Raw genomic sequence first — 15,792 nt, 5'->3', positions numbered from 1 at the left:
AATTATACTTCAAAAACAAACACATAGTAAAAGAGATCAGATTTGTGGTTACCAGAGGTGGGGAGTGGGAGGAGGGGGAATCGAATGAAGGTGGTCAAAAGGTACAAACTTCCAGTTGTAAGATAAGTACTAGGGATTAATGTGCAACATGATAAATATAACTAACACTGCTGTATGTCATGTATGAAAGTTGTTAAGAATAAATCCTGAGTTCTCATTACAAGAAAAAAATTCTTTTTTCTATTTCTTTAATTTTGTGCCTATATGAGACGATGGATGTTCGCTAAACTTACTGCGGTAATAATTTCATGATGTGTGTAAGTCAAATCATTATGCTGCACACCTTAAACTTATACAGTGCTGTGTGTCAATTATATCTCAATAAAACTGGAAGAAAAAAATTAAACATTCACAAAGCACTTTTACAGACAATATTTCTCAGCACCTGAATGAAGAAGAGAATATCTTGATCTCAGAGAGGAAAAGCGGCTCAGAAAGGTTGAGTGATCTGCCCAAGGTTACACAGCTAGTACACAAATAGTAGAGCAGGTATATAGCCACTAACGTCACCACTGCCATCATCTTTGTTATCATCATTATGCCAGACCATCATTTTTTTCTCTGGGTACATGACCAACCACTATTCCATTCCTTTGCCCAAGTGTCTGTAGACACCACAGTGAAATATATTCAAGTACTACTTAATAAAGGGTGAATGTAATCATGGGAGAATGACAAACTTTCTAGATATTAGGCAAATTACCATTACTTATTTTTCAACTGTAAACTGTATATAGGAACAATAAGCTCTGACAAATAAATAGGGAATTATATTTTGAAATCTCTCTAGGTATATTTAGATTATTTGAAATATAAAATAACAAAAAACAACAGCAACAACAGTGATGGAGCTTTACTATATGCTAGGCCTCTTCTATGTGCTTTACACTCTATAAGGTGAAAACTATGACTATCCTTGTTTTACAGATGAGGAAACTGAGGCACGTGTCCAGTGGCTGGAGGCATACAGCTGGGAAGCAGTAGCATCCTGCAGCATCCTGGCCCTGAGTCCTCTGTGGACCAGGATACTATATAATCTTACGTATTGATCTCAAAATAAAGTAATTCTAGGAGATTTTATTAACAACTCAATAACTATCTGTATATTTTTTATTATAAATTCATTCAATTTTACATTATGCCTTTGAAGTTTTTTCTTGAAAATGGCTTAATAGCATCATCTCCCTTATGACACTTAAAATATTCTTTGTACGTGTTTTTTAAATTACTAAAGTAAACATAACCCTAGTGTAAGAAAAGAAACTAAAACATTACAGAAATATATGAAAAGACAGTTACAGTTCTGTGTAAATTGAGCTCCTCCTCCCACCATTGATAATTACTACTAACACCATCAACTCGCTTTAAACCATCTCAGTTATAATTAACTCGCTTAAAAGTTGAGTCCTAAACCTTCAGCAATACACATGTTCAGTGCTCGGCGAACTGCACCCACTGAAGGCTTTCACGGCAATGACAGCAGGTAGGCAGCGTCCAATGCATTTAGTCAGTGCAATGACTATTGCATCACAGGCTTTATTTTATCTCCATCCCTCAGCCTGTCCCAGGGTGACTTCAGTGGAGTCCAGGCCAGCGTCAGTACAGCTGCGCCCGGCAACTTCCAGTGGGTGCTTCAATCGCACTGAGAGGAAAGGGAAAAGATGTCAACTGAGAAGAACTAATTGGAGCAAAGAAAGAGAGAGAAAGGAAACAGCAGGCAGGACGAGATGTTCTTTAAAGAAAATCAAGAAAGCCATTCTCTTGTTGCTGGGAAGCAATCTCTGAAGATAATTCCAAAGGAGAAACTTCAGAGTATTTGGGCAAGTTTAAATTCATTCAGCACATATCAATCATCACCTACTATACACCAGGCATTATGCTAGGTGCTGCGAATATAAAGGTGAGCCATCTAGACATGTTTCCTGATGCAAGATGCTTACAGTAGAAAAGCAAAGACATATATTAATTAAATAATCACACAAATATAATGTAAAATTAAAACTGTGATAACTGTTAAGAAGGAAAGTTATACAGTGATATTTCGAAAAGATCTCATATAGATGACTAAATTTCCGTGTGCTATGAGTAGGGGGGAAAGTTACTCATTACTTTAAAGTTCACACTCAATCCTTCACTCAGTAATCAAGGGATAAACGGTGCTTTTGTGACGCACGTAGTCTGGTTAGAGAAAACATGCCAGACGTGTGACTGATTTGATTTTATGGATCCAGGGCCAAAAGCAATGCTGGGCACATTTGAATTTGCTCACGCTTCAGCTACAGCTTTTTGAAACTGATAAACAGCAATGCAGAGAGGGATCAAAGGGTAGAAAATGCATATGGCAAGCAGGGTTTGGAATCAGGCAAGCTGAAAGGCAGATACGTTTTGCATAATATCAGAGACACGGGTTTGATCCCTGGTCCGGAAGATCCCACATGTCGCGGAGCAACTAAGCCCGTGCGCCACAACTACTGAGCCTGCACTCTAGAGCCCGCGAGCCACAACCACTGAGCCCGTGTGCCACAACTACTGAAGCCTGCGTGCCTAGAGCCCGTGCTCTGCAACAAGAGAAGCCACCGCAATGAGAAGCCTGCACACCACAACGAAGAGAAGCCCCCTCTCTCAGCAACAAGAGAAAGCCCGCATGCAGCAACAAAAACCTAACGCAGCCAAAAATAAGTAAATAAATAAAATTTTTTAAATAATAAAATTAAATTAAAAAAATTAAAATATATCTATATGAAATTTCCTGGCAGTCTAGTGGTTAGGACTCAGCACTCTCACTGCCAGGGCCCAGGTTCGATCCCTGGTCAGGGAACTAAGATCCCGCAAGCCACAAGGTACAGCCAAAAATAAAATAAAATAAAAATAAATAAATAAATATCTATAATTGCATACATGGAAGAGAACTTAAATTTCTAGTTCATTATACTTATTTAACAGACAAGGAGACTGCCAACCATCATCCAACTAAAGGAATAAGAGCAGAATTTTTAAATACTCTAAAATGTTTATCTCCACATGATATTTGCATTTTCTATTACTATGGATAAATTAATCAACCAGTAAATACTGATTGATCCCATGTGACAGACAATAAGTTTACTGGAGCTCAAGAAGAAAGAGATCGTCAAGGGCTCAGTGGTCAGGGAAGCAGGGTCTAGAGGGAGCAGGAGGGGTTGGGAAAAGTGACACTGACAGCTTCACGAGGGTAAGGCTATGCGTCTTTCATTCACATATCAATCAGGTATAGCACACATATTCTGGCATGTGGTACACTTTCAATGCATATTGGTTAAATGAATAAACAGAAGATGAAGAGATCGAGCACAAAAAAACCCAATATCATCAAAGTCAGAGAGGTGGGATTGTGCATGGTATTTAAGAGAATTGCAAATAGATCAATCTAGCACAGAGCCGGAATAAAGAAGTACTGGGACTGGGCACATACCCTGAGAAAACCATAATTCAAAAAGAGTCATGTACCACAATGTTCACTGCAGCACTATTTACAATAGCCAGGACATGGAAGCAACCTAAGTGTCCATTGACAGATGAATGGATAAAGAAGATGTGGCACATATATACAATGGAATATTACTCATCCATAAAAAGAAACGAAACTAAGTTATTTGTAGTGAGGTGGATGGACCTAGAGTCTGTCATACAGAGTGAAGTAAGTCAGAAAGAGAAAAACAAATACCATATGCTGACACATATATATGGAATCTAAAAAAAAAAAAAAAAATGGTTCTGAGGAACCTAGGGGCAGGACAGGAATAAAAACACAGACGTAGAGAATGGACTTGAGGACACGGTGAGGGGGAAGGGTAAGCTGGGACAAAGTGAGAGAACAGCATTGACATATATACACTACCAAATGTAAAATAGATAGCTAGTGGGAAGCAGCTGCATGGCAGGACAGGGAGATCAGCTCAGTGCTTTGCGACCACCTAGAGGGGTGGGATGGGGAGGGTGGGAGGGAGATGCAAGAGGGAGGGGATATGATGATATACATATGCATATAGCTGATTCATTTTGTTATACAGCAGAAACTAACACAACACTGTAAAGCAATTATACTCCAATAAAGATGTTAAAAAAAAAAAAAAAACTCCCTCTGAGGTTAAACTCCACTGGCAGAAGATAATCTCTGGTCTCAGGTCTTATGAACCCCACCCTCTAAAGCTGTGCTGTCCTATACAATGACCACTAGCCACCCAAGGCTACTGAGCACTTGTAATGGAGCTAGTGCAGACTGAGAAACTAGATTTTTTTCTTTTACTTAATTTTAATTCATTTAAATTTAAATGAAAAAAGTGAAGCAGTGTAAAATATTTTTCAATTAAACACAAATTTATTGTTTTGGTAGGACTACGTTTCTCTTTAATCATTGAAAAATTAGCATCTGAATTGAAATTTATGCTATAAGTATAAAACACACTGAATTTCAAAGACTTAGCACAAAAAAGTTTAAAGCACCTCATTAATTTTTATTTGACAGCATGTTGAAGTAAGAATATTTTGGATATATCCGTTTAAATAAATTACTAAAATTAATCATTAATTTCCTTTTCCTTTTTTCAATGTGACTATTAGAATATTTAAAATTTCATGTGTGGTTCACATTACATTTCTTTTGGATGGTACTGCTTTAACTAAAGATCAGCCCCCTAAACCAAGTCTTATTTCCCCAGGTCAGTGATTATATCAGATGCCCTCAGAGTCTTTCAATAAAACAGTCCTAACTAATCAGCAGACTTTGGGCAAAAGTTTTTAAAAAAGTAAACCAATTAGAAAATCCACTAGTTAGCATACTTCTGAACTTAAGTCATTTGTTGGAATGCATTTTTCCTTTGCCTTCCTCTTACTAATTAGTACCTGTCCCCCAAAGGTAATGTGTTTGAACTTTACAAGAATGCATAAAATCTGCATGGTATGACTTTTCTAATGGTAAGACAGGATCAAACAAATTTTCACCCAAAGAAAGATAGCTTAAATCAAGATCTAAAATACTCATTAAGTTAAAAAGTGATTGCCCTTCAGGCTAAATCTCTGAACAGCACTTCAGTTATTTTGTTTCTATGTTTAGACATCAGCTACATCTTATCTTTAGCTTTAGTGATTACAGTAACAAAGAAAGAAATCAAGGAGGCTGGAAAGGCCTATTTTGTATAAACTTTATTGTGAGCCTGACATTTTAAATATGACAAGTATGTAACTAATATAACAAGTATCGTATTCTGTGCCAACATTTTTGGGACCTTCTGGGGTGTAGCCCATATTTGTAGCCATGTTTGCAGGACATGGCTTAGCCCCTCCTTCACCACTGCTAATTGGACAAGGAATTTGTATCAGACCAAAGCTGGGCCAATCAGAATCTCTTCTTGGAATTTAGACTGGGAATATAGAAACTGGACTTTATTTGGTTTCTGGTGAATGTTAGAGATAAGTCAGGATAAGCGGAGGCTGGGACCAACAGGTGCAGGCCACAGCATAGTAAAATAATCTACAATAAGATTGAGGAAAAATAAAGTAAATGTGCCAAAAGAAGCAGAGCCAAGAGATCAAACATTCTAGGAAAGATAGAGTGAATAACATTGGATTTGAATTTTCTAGATCCTGGTTCCAGCGCCTTACAACTTATCTCTGTAATTATTACTCTACAGTTACTAGGGGTACCTTCAGATATTCAATAAATTCCTCTTTTTTGTTTGTTTCTATTCTAACCTAAGCTAGTTTATATGAGTTTCAGTTCTGACAGGATCATTGATCCTTGCTTTCATCAGGCAGGCACTGGGACCTGTTGTGAAATTATTTAATAGGAAATTAATGAATAAAATTAATACAGAAAATTAATAAATAAGATATAAATAAAATGATAAAAATGTAGTACCCTGAAAGAAAAAAACAAAGTGATTATCCAGAAAAGATATTTTTCCTTGAATTCAAACAAATATATTGGTACTCATAATGTACAACTTCTATTTCTATATTAAAAGTAGAAAGAGGAGAAAATTAAAACAGGAGGAAGAAAATAAAAGAGGAAGAAACAAGTCACCTCTTGACTTTTCTTTCCTTCAGCAATGTCTACTCTTCCCCCTTTTGTTTTTATTTAAGATCCTCCAATCAAAAGTAAGCTAGGTGAGGGACTTGCCTGGTGGCACAATGGTTAAGAATCTGCCTGCCAATGCAGGGGACACGGGTTCGAGCTCTGCTCAGGGAAGATCCCACATGCTGCGGAGCAACTAAGCTCATGTGCCACAACTACTGAACCTGCGCTCTAGAGCCCGTGAGCCACAACTACTGAGCCCACGTGCCGCAACTACTGAAGCCCGCACACCTAGAGCCCGAGCTCCGCAACAAGAGAAGCCACCGCAATGAGAAGCCCGCGCACTGCAACAAAGAATAGCCCCCACTCGCCGCAACTAGAGAAAGCCCGCGTGCAGCAGCAAAGACCCAATGCAGCCAAAAATAAAACATAAATAAATAAATAAATTTATTTTTTTAAAAAGTAAGCTAGGTGAGGATCTGAGAGATAGGAATGTATGAATTAGCAAATAGTAAGCTTCTAATAAGAGCACAACATTATATAAGGTTGTTGAGGGAATCAGCAGGAAAAAAGCACTGATCCTCGTATATAGGGAACTACAATCTGGTTATCAAGATAACACCAACACCAGAGTCATTACTTGGACCTAGAAAATTGGAGTGATTTTTCTTGGCTCTGAGTCTCAGAAAAAGGGTAGGTCTCATGGGAGTCAGGTTCACTAGAGCAAAAATAGAAGTACACTCAGGATAGAATCAGATCCTTAGTCAGATGGAATATCCAAATTATCATCAAGGTGGAAACAGACTCACAGCCAGGAATACTGAGCGTTAAGTCTAAAGAGAGAGTTAGAGATTAAAAAAAATAAGAAAGAAAAGTAGATGTAAAGCTGACAGGATGCAGATCATAATAAATATAAAGGAGGAGCAGACCAAGATAAGTAGATTAACAAGATCATGACCAGCAAGAGCTAGTAAGTGCGCTGTTGTATGGGGCTGAATAAGAGGCCCAGTGAGTGATGGTTGCTCACAATGAAGGTGAATGGTTCTGACAACAGACAGTATTTGAGCAACATGAAGTCCAGAGTCAACCCATAATCCCATACTCCTCACCAAGGCAAAGTCTGCCCCAACCAACACTCTCCCTACCTTGAAAGCACAGCTGATTGCTTGCAATTTAGTCCAGTCATCTAGTCCAACCCATTAATTCTGAAGACAAAGCTATTACATAACTTTATCAAAGCCATACAGCCAGTGGCAAAGTCAGGACTAAAATCTGAATTTCCTGATTGTTAGTCCAACTCTGCCATGTTGAAAACTTTCTTTTTCCTTCTAAGCTGCTCTATCAAAAGTTCATTTTTAACTTTTAGTCTCTCAGTAGGGAGTTTTCCATATCAAATTCTCCCCAGTTCTGCATACCTTAACACTCTTTCATTATCCCCAACAGCAGACCTGGGTCTTTTGTCTCTCCAGGTGTAGAGAGAACTAAAGGAAAAGAGGAGAAAATAACTGAGGACTGGATTGGTGAAAGAAGTTTCATCAAGATATTTGAATTTGATCTGAATTTTGAATAATAAGTATGATTTAAAGAAGAAGAAGGAACAAGGGAGGAGATCCTGGGAAAATGAAGATCGTCACTAAGAATGTGATGTACCAAAGCCCAAGTCTTGCAACAGTATGAAGGGGAGAGAGACAGAAAGAAAGAGGTGGGGGAGAGAGAGGGAGGGAGCGACAGAGAGAGAAAGAAAGATGCTTCAGTCACAGCCTTCAAATTACAGAAGAATGCTAAGAGCTCCCCTTCACAGGTATATCCTCCCCAACACCTCCATCCATAGAGCTGAATAAATATTTATTTGAGAGACAGAAATGTCCATGGTTAACATTGCTTGACCACTGAAATATATTTGGAACTATAAAAAATGGAATCCTTCCCAATAGGTGTCCTGCTGAAATGCAGTAATGTTGTTTTATACTTTTCATATTTCTTCATGTTTTAAGAGCCTCCAAAAATCTTTCTTACACCGATGGCTCATTCCAATGTTGGCATCTTCTAGAACCACGACTGTGCCCCTGGTCTTTCCTTCCCTCTGTGGTTGCTCTGTCCCTCCATTCCCTCAAGCATTTCCCCACAGAAGTAAACCAGACATTCTCCTCTCTTCCTTTTTAAAAATATTTATGTTTTACCAAATTAATATGTGTATATTGTTTCAATTCATAAGCAGTAACATAGGGACCATAACAATAAAAAGCAGTCCCCTGCCTCACATGTGCCCACCCAAGTCCTGCTTCATTCTCACTAATGACCTAACTGCCCATTTTTGAATCATAAAAACAGAACTTCAGAAGAAGTGGTATATATAAATATATACACAATGGAATAGTATTCAGCCATGAGAAAGAAGGGAATCCTGCCCTTGTGACAACACGGGTGGCCCTTGAAGGCGTTATGCCGAGTGAAGTAAGACAGAGAAACATAAATACTATATGGCATCACTAATATGTGTAATCTAAATAAAAAGTCAAACTCATAGAAACAGAGAGTAAAAAGTCGTTGCCAGGGGCTTCCCTGGTGGCACAGTGGTTGAGAATCCGCCTGCCAATGCAGGGGACACGGGTTCGAGCCCTGGTCTGGGAAGATCCCACATGCCGCGGAGCAACTGGGCCCGTGAGCCACAATTACTGAGCCTGCGCGTCTGGAGCCTGTGCTCCGCAACAAGAGAGGCCACGATAGTGAGAGGCCCGTGCACCGCGATGAAGAGTGGCCCCCACTTGCCGCAACTAGAGAAAGCCCTCGCACAGAAACAAAGACCCAACACAGCCATAAATAAATAAATAAATAAATAAATAAAAATTTTTTTAAAAAGGCGTTGCCAGGGGCTGGAGGGTGGAGAAAATAGGGAGAGGTTGGTAAAAGAGTTCAAACTTTCAGCTATATGATGAATAAGGTCTGAGAATCAAATGCAAAACCTGGTGACTAGAGTTGATAACACTGTATTGTATAACCGAAATTTTCTAAGAGAGAACTTCAATGTTGTCACCAGAAAACAAAACAAAAACAAAAAACCCAGAACTTCCACAAGTCCCCACCACATCTCCCATCTACCGTGGTTTCTCCCATTACTCTGGATGAGCTCAGATGAGGCCAGGCCCCAGTCTGAGCACTAGACCCTATCCCCTTTCATTTGCTCTGTAACAACAATCCTCCCCTCTCTCTCCTGCAGCATCCATTTTTCCCCTCTCTACGGAACGTTCCCATTAGCACTTACGCATGCCATTAATCCTTCCATCTAAAAAAATTAAAACTTATCTTGACCCCCTCTGCTCCCTCCAAGTTCCACTGCTTTTCTCTTTCTTCATCACACACACCCACAGAAACTACCTGAAACAGCTGCCAACACTCACTGTCTCCCATTCTCTCCCCCTGCCTCTCTTGAACCCAGCTGCAGCCAGCCTTTCATCCCCTCCACTCCACTGAAATTGTTCTTGTCAGGTTAATAAGGACCATCTGATGCCAAATTCCTCTCCTAACTTGACCTGGCAGCAGTGTTTAGAATAGTAGGTCACTGTCCTGGAAATACTGCCATCACTTGGCTTCCAGGACACAACACTCTCCTGGTTTTTCTCCTCCCTCTTTGTTCCTTCTGAATCTCTTTTGCTGCTTACTCTGACCTTTCAATGTTGGAATTCCTTCAGGTTCAGTCCTAAGACCTCTCATTTTACCTGCATGCACTCCCTACACGATCCCAACCCAAGGCTTTAAATCCATCTATGCACTGATGACTGCCAAATTTTTATCTCCAACCGAAACCTGTTCCCTTAAACTCCAGACTCATCTCTATCCAACTGCCTACTCGATATCTTCACGAGGATGCCTAATAGACATCTCAAACTCGATTCATCCAAACCTGAGCTCTTGATTTCCCCTGCACCTGGTCTTCCAGCATCTGCTACCCATCTCTTTTGATGGCCCTCCATTCTTCCAGTTGCTCAACGAACCACAGAGTCATCATTAAATTCTTTTTTACATCCCAAATCGAATCCATCAATAACTCTTGTTAATTTAGCTTCAAATTATACCCAGAATTCAACCATGTCTTACCACTCTTACTGTTACTGCCTAGATTAGTTCAATAGCCTCCTACCTAGAGCCTCCCTATCAACAGCCTCCCATATTTCTGTCCTTGCCCCCTTTCAGTATAGTCTTCACACAGAGAGGCCCTTTTAAAGCACCAGCCAGGTCACATTCCTCATGTGTGCACAATCCTCCAAGGGCTTCCTCTCTCACACACAGTGCAAGTCCTCACTGAAGCCTTTAAAGCACATACATCCGGCCCTCTGGTGCCTCTCTGCACTCACCTACTTCTCTGATCCCCGTCTTGCTAAGCCCTCTTCAACTGCACTGGCCGTCTTGAACTTCTGAACATTCCAGGCATAATCCCACTTTAGCATCTTTGCATTTGCTGCTTCCTCTGCTTTGACTGCTTTGTGCAGATATTTTCTGTGAAGCTTTCCCTGGCTATGCTGTCTAAAGTTTCAGTCTCCCTTCCTGACATGTCCTATCACCTCTTGCTGCTTTATTAATTTTTTTCCTTACTACTTATCACTAACATACTAAATACTTTGTCATAATGTTTATTGTTGGTTTTTCTCATTAAAATGTACGCTCCATGATAGCAGGGCCTCTCTGTTTTGGATTTCTGCTACTTCTCAGGCACTCTGAACAGTGCCTGCACAGAGCAACTCAATCTTGCTTGAAGTCATATATTACAGTTCTCTGTTTTATAGACCGAGAAACTACTACACACACACACACACACAAAAACTGACACTACCCATGTTAACTGGTGAGGCTTGATCTGAAACTTGGGAGTCCTGACTCCCAAGGCTGAGCTCTTTCCATTTTTCCAGGATATTGTCCACCAACAGATTTAGAATTTTCAACGTAAAGGTCTTTCAACAACAGGAGAAATCTGTTGCAGCTAGAAAATGGGCAACATTTTCCCTTAAATTGGCTGTTCACACACTTAGATTATTGCTTCATACTTGTACATATACATGCAAACAAACACACAAGGATAATCACTGCAACATTCTATGTAAGAGCAGAAATTAGAAAATCCCGAACATCCATCAATAGAAAACTGGTTAAATAAATTATGTCGCATTCATCCAGTGGAATACTTCTGCAGACGTGAAAAAGTTTGAGGTAAAGTCCATAAGTACTAGTTAGGAATCGTATCTCCAAAATACATTACCTGTGTTACAATTTCTTATACACAATTCCAAAATCCAAAACACTCTAGAAACTGTAAGTTTTTTTTGAAACTTAACTGGCGTCAAAACCCGACCAGTCCTAAACTCACCTGACAGTAAGTATTTACCTGCCTTGACATGAAAATATGTCAAGTCTTAACTGGCCTCACGTGGTATGGATCGAATAGTCACACTTCCCAGCAGAAAACAATGGAATGTGTTTAATTATGGGGTGCTGCCTCAGACTACACCAGCTGTTACGTGATATTTGGTATATGCACCGTATCACTACTCTAAAATCCAAAAGATTCTGAACTCCTAAACTCAACTGGCCCCAAAGGCTCCCAACAAGGAATTACAGCCTACACTAAGTGAACGAACAAATACAGAAGATTATCTATGGGACGAACCAATTTGTATAGAAGATACATACACGGGTTTAGGCCTGGAAATTCTGAGAAGAGTATGTCTTTTTTTTATAAAGAAAGACTTTACACTGATTATTTCTAAGGAGTGGAACAGAAGGCAGTGTTGAATATCCATCATCACAGGAAACAGTTCATCTCCTGGGGCGGCGGCAGGAGGGAATTCCTGGGTCTCTCTCTGCAGGGCTGCCATGACACAATTCAGTCTCAAGCAGCTGGCATCCCTTTTTGTCTCAACTAAAGATTGCAAGCTCTAGCAACAGAAGCTGACTGACCCACCTTACGTCACATCCCCTGTGAATGGGGGCAGGGTGGAGAGGTGTGAGGAAGTCTCCTTTGACTGGTGGGACAGATGGTACCTCCTCGAACGAGGCAGCGCTGAGACTCGTACAGAAACAGAGGGGAATGACCTGCTGGGCCAACAACTAAAACAGATGTCAGCAATGCATGGACTATATATCTACCACTGGCTACTTGCCTGTTAGTAACTGGGTAGACTTCTTGATTCCTCTGGGCCTCTAACCTCTTACAGCTCTACCAGGTTGCTGAAGGACTGGACGCAATGTCTCTCAGACTTGAAAGTACATTCAAACCACCTAGGGATCTTGTTAAAAATACAGATTCTGATTCAGCAGGTCTGGGCTGGCTTGCACGAGTTCTCAGGTGATGCTGAAGTTGCAAAGCCCCAGAGGACTATGCTGTGGCTTGCAGGTGATGAGATGCTAAGCCAAAGTGAGGAAAATTTGAGTCTTGAATGATCTACTTTATAGATGTGAGACAGGGTTCGAAACTTCCTTTGTGGCCCAGTTTACTGCAAACATTGAAAGTAGAGACAGAGCCACTAATGGGGCTTGTCCTTGGTGAAAGCAAGCAACTTTCATTTCACCATTAATCTGATCATTAATCAATAAGGCAAAAATTTGTCCATATAATAACACTCTGAAATATAACCTAAGAGCTTTAACATCAACCATTTAGGTACTTAAGAAACAAATGGTCCTAACTTTGGCTTAGAGCTAATATAAAAGAATCACTTTTTAAGGTTTTCATAATTAATGTAAACTTCAGAGAATTTTTTAGAACTATAGGCCAATCCATTGTCCAATAATACCAGGATATTAACCAACAGAATTTAGCTTGGGAGGCCCCTGGGGAAGGCCTAGGTCTTCATTTATGGCTGTTCAGAGTCAAGTACACAGATAGGTTTCAATAAATAATTAAATATAATGGAACTGGGGGACTCTAAAGTGAGTTGAGTACAGTACTAAAGGTACTGCAATGAGTTTTGTTTATCTAAGGTTGTGCCTACATTAGGAAGTCAAATCCCCCTCTGACAGGTTTGATGGTGTTTCTTCGTCTACATTAGGTATAATTTTAGAAGTCCAGTACTCTCGTGTCAGACATTTTCCAAATTACACTTTCAGACCAGAAACCACATCAGAAACCTGAACTGACTGCAACATTAATTACCCCGAAACAGACATCCCCCACCTCTGCCAGGTTTCTTCCATTCTGTGTCCTCTCCCTGGCATTACACTGGCATGCCCTGGGAACCCCAGGGGTCGGGAAAGCCAAACAAGACAATTACCTGCGAATGACTGAACAGGACGCAGTTCTGGATGTTTCAAGTTCTAATTCACCTGAGAGACATGAAGCAGTTGACATTTTTTTTAATCCTCAAAAGGTAGCATCTTGTCCCAAGTGGACAGGTTAAAACCTCAGGTGCCGTGGGACACTAGGCAGGGAGGGCTAAAAATAACTATAAGGAAAGGGCTTCTAAGTAATAAGAAACAAAGGTTTTAAAATGAATAAATACTTAATACGACAAGTGGTAACAAGGAGCATCTGGAAGCCCTCAGCCCAGAAGGCAAGCTTTTTCCACTTAAAGTTGGCAAACCCTCTGTCACTGGTTACAGCAGGCGTTTCCAGAAGGTTATCAAGGTATCCAGAGCAACACAGGGGAGTCCTCTGGAGAAGGCGTGCCCCTCCAGCAGGAGAAGAAAGGAGGGGCATTTAAGAGCTACTCACTTAACTTTCAAGTACACAATTGTTGTTAACTCTAATCACAATGTTGTGTGTTAGATCCCGAGAACTTATTCATCTTCTATCTGGAAGTTTGTACTTTTTGACCAACATCTCCCCATTTCCTCCCCCCCAAGCCCCTCCCCCCATAACCACCATTCTACCCTCTGTTTCCACGAATTCGGCTTTTACAGATTCCACATATAAGTAATAGCATACCGAAACCGTGCCCCGTAGCGGTAAAGAACCCATTGCTAACAAATTCTTTTTTTTTTTTTTTTTTTATATCAAACCCAAATACTTTAATTTTTATTAAACCAATCCAAGAACTTTTCAGTGCCTTACTAGAGGATTGCCTCACAACTGAACCACCGTTTCTGGAGGAGAAGAAACCACAGCTTCAGGCACATGACTGAAGTTTGGCCATGTCCCGTCATAAATGCTCCAACATCACCAGGGACAGAGGCTCAGCGTGAGGACTTCTGCCCAAACCTCCCTACGAAAGGTACTTCTTCAGCTCGTTCACCACCTCTTGAGGCTCAGGGAACTTGAGTTTGCGTGGGGGCCCCTTCTTAATCCCAGTCCAGAGCTCCGCACTGCTGCCGTCGGGTCGCAGCAGTGTCACCTCGAAGCTGCCCCTCCGGGGCTTGGTAGGGTTCACCTTCACTGGAAGCTCCGGGGCCTCCAGGCGCAGCGCCTGGCTCAGGGCCGCGGCGTTGCGCCCGTAGACGCGTCAGCTCATGCAATGCTCGATAACGACGCTCGCCTCCTCCACTCCCTTCTGGCTGCTAGCCGGCTTCTCCCGCTTCTCGGCCGCTGCGGCCAGCGCCGCCTCGGCCTTCCGCTTCCTCCCGCGGGAAGCCATGGCGCCTGGAGCCCGGCTGGGAACCCAGCCGACCTGGGGCGGGAATAGGGTGGAGGTGCGGCCACCGAGGAGGCCAGCCAAGCTCCGAGATCCAAACCACAACCCACTCCGCTAACAAATTCTTGAGCTTACCTTACAGGACAGCAGAAAAGGAAGCAGGTTGGTAGAATCACCTCCGCTTATAACACTTCAGAACTGGCTGAAACCGGTTGGAGCCGATATAGCTGATTGGAGTCTGCGCAGAGTAGACTTGCTTGTCCGATGGATGACCTTCTGACGTCACAGCCCGAATTTCCATTGCATGTTTCATGTTAACTCCCCCAAACTTGCACCTGCGACCCAAGAAGTATAAAGTCCTGTTTGCATCTGCGCATAAGAACCCATCACTCCCTCAAACTCCACAGCCAGCCGGTTTTTTCCCTTGTCTTCACTACCCCAAAACCCTAACCCTTAATCTATCCACCTCGCCTCGCTGTTGGGGAGACAGATTTGAGCCCTGCCTCCTGTCTCCTTGCCAGCGGACCTCACAATAAAGCTTTTCTTTTCTCAAAAGCCCGTGCCCTAGTATTAGCTTCTACGGGCGTCAGGTGGCGAGCACTTTGCTCAGTGACAGTGCAGCATTTGTCTATCTTTGTCTAATTTCACGTAGCAGGATGCCCTCAAGGCCCAGACATGTCACAATGGCAGAATTTCCTTCCTTCTCACGGCTGAATAATATTCCATCATATATGTATACTGCTTCTTTATCCAGTCATCTGAAACTTGTTAAGAAACTAGATCTTGGGGGCTTCCCTGGAGGTCCAGTGGTTAAGACTCGGTGCTTCCACCGCAGGGGGGCCTGGGTTTGATCCCTGGTCAGTGAGCTAAAATCACATGTGTTGCACAGCGGACCAAAAAAAAGGAAAAGAAAGAAAGTAGATCTGAAATGTTCTTAGCCGCCCCCCCGCCCCAAAAAAAGGGTAATTATGTGATGTGATGGAGGTGTTAGCTAACAGTATGGTATGTTGGTTCCAAACCTCAGGGGTTCCATGGGTCAAATCTGAAACTGACCCCCATACAAGGAGGGCAAGGAGAGATGGGGAGGAAGAGGCAGACCACTCTAGATTGGTAGACGGCAGG

At 41.6% G+C, this 15,792-nt stretch overlaps 1 protein-coding gene and 1 long non-coding RNA gene across 2 annotated transcripts in view; one reads left to right on the top strand and one right to left on the bottom strand.

The window, feature by feature from the left end:
* Positions 1-15,792, top strand: part of LOC309609612 — a 526,119-nt gene that overhangs the window by 163,781 nt on the left and 346,546 nt on the right. The window lies entirely within an intron of this gene.
* Positions 14,103-14,780, bottom strand: LOC309609400 (selenoprotein H-like). The gene has a single exon (XM_082350824.1). It carries the CDS (start codon positions 14,671-14,673, stop codon positions 14,305-14,307), a length of 369 nt encoding a protein of 122 aa, XP_082206950.1. The 5' UTR covers positions 14,674-14,780; the 3' UTR covers positions 14,103-14,304.

Source organism: Balaenoptera borealis (assembly GCF_965194805.1).
Source record: "Balaenoptera borealis genome assembly, chromosome: 13".
NCBI classification, from domain to species: Eukaryota; Metazoa; Chordata; class Mammalia; order Artiodactyla; family Balaenopteridae; genus Balaenoptera; species Balaenoptera borealis.
This window is presented reverse-complemented; position numbering and strand designations above follow the sequence as displayed.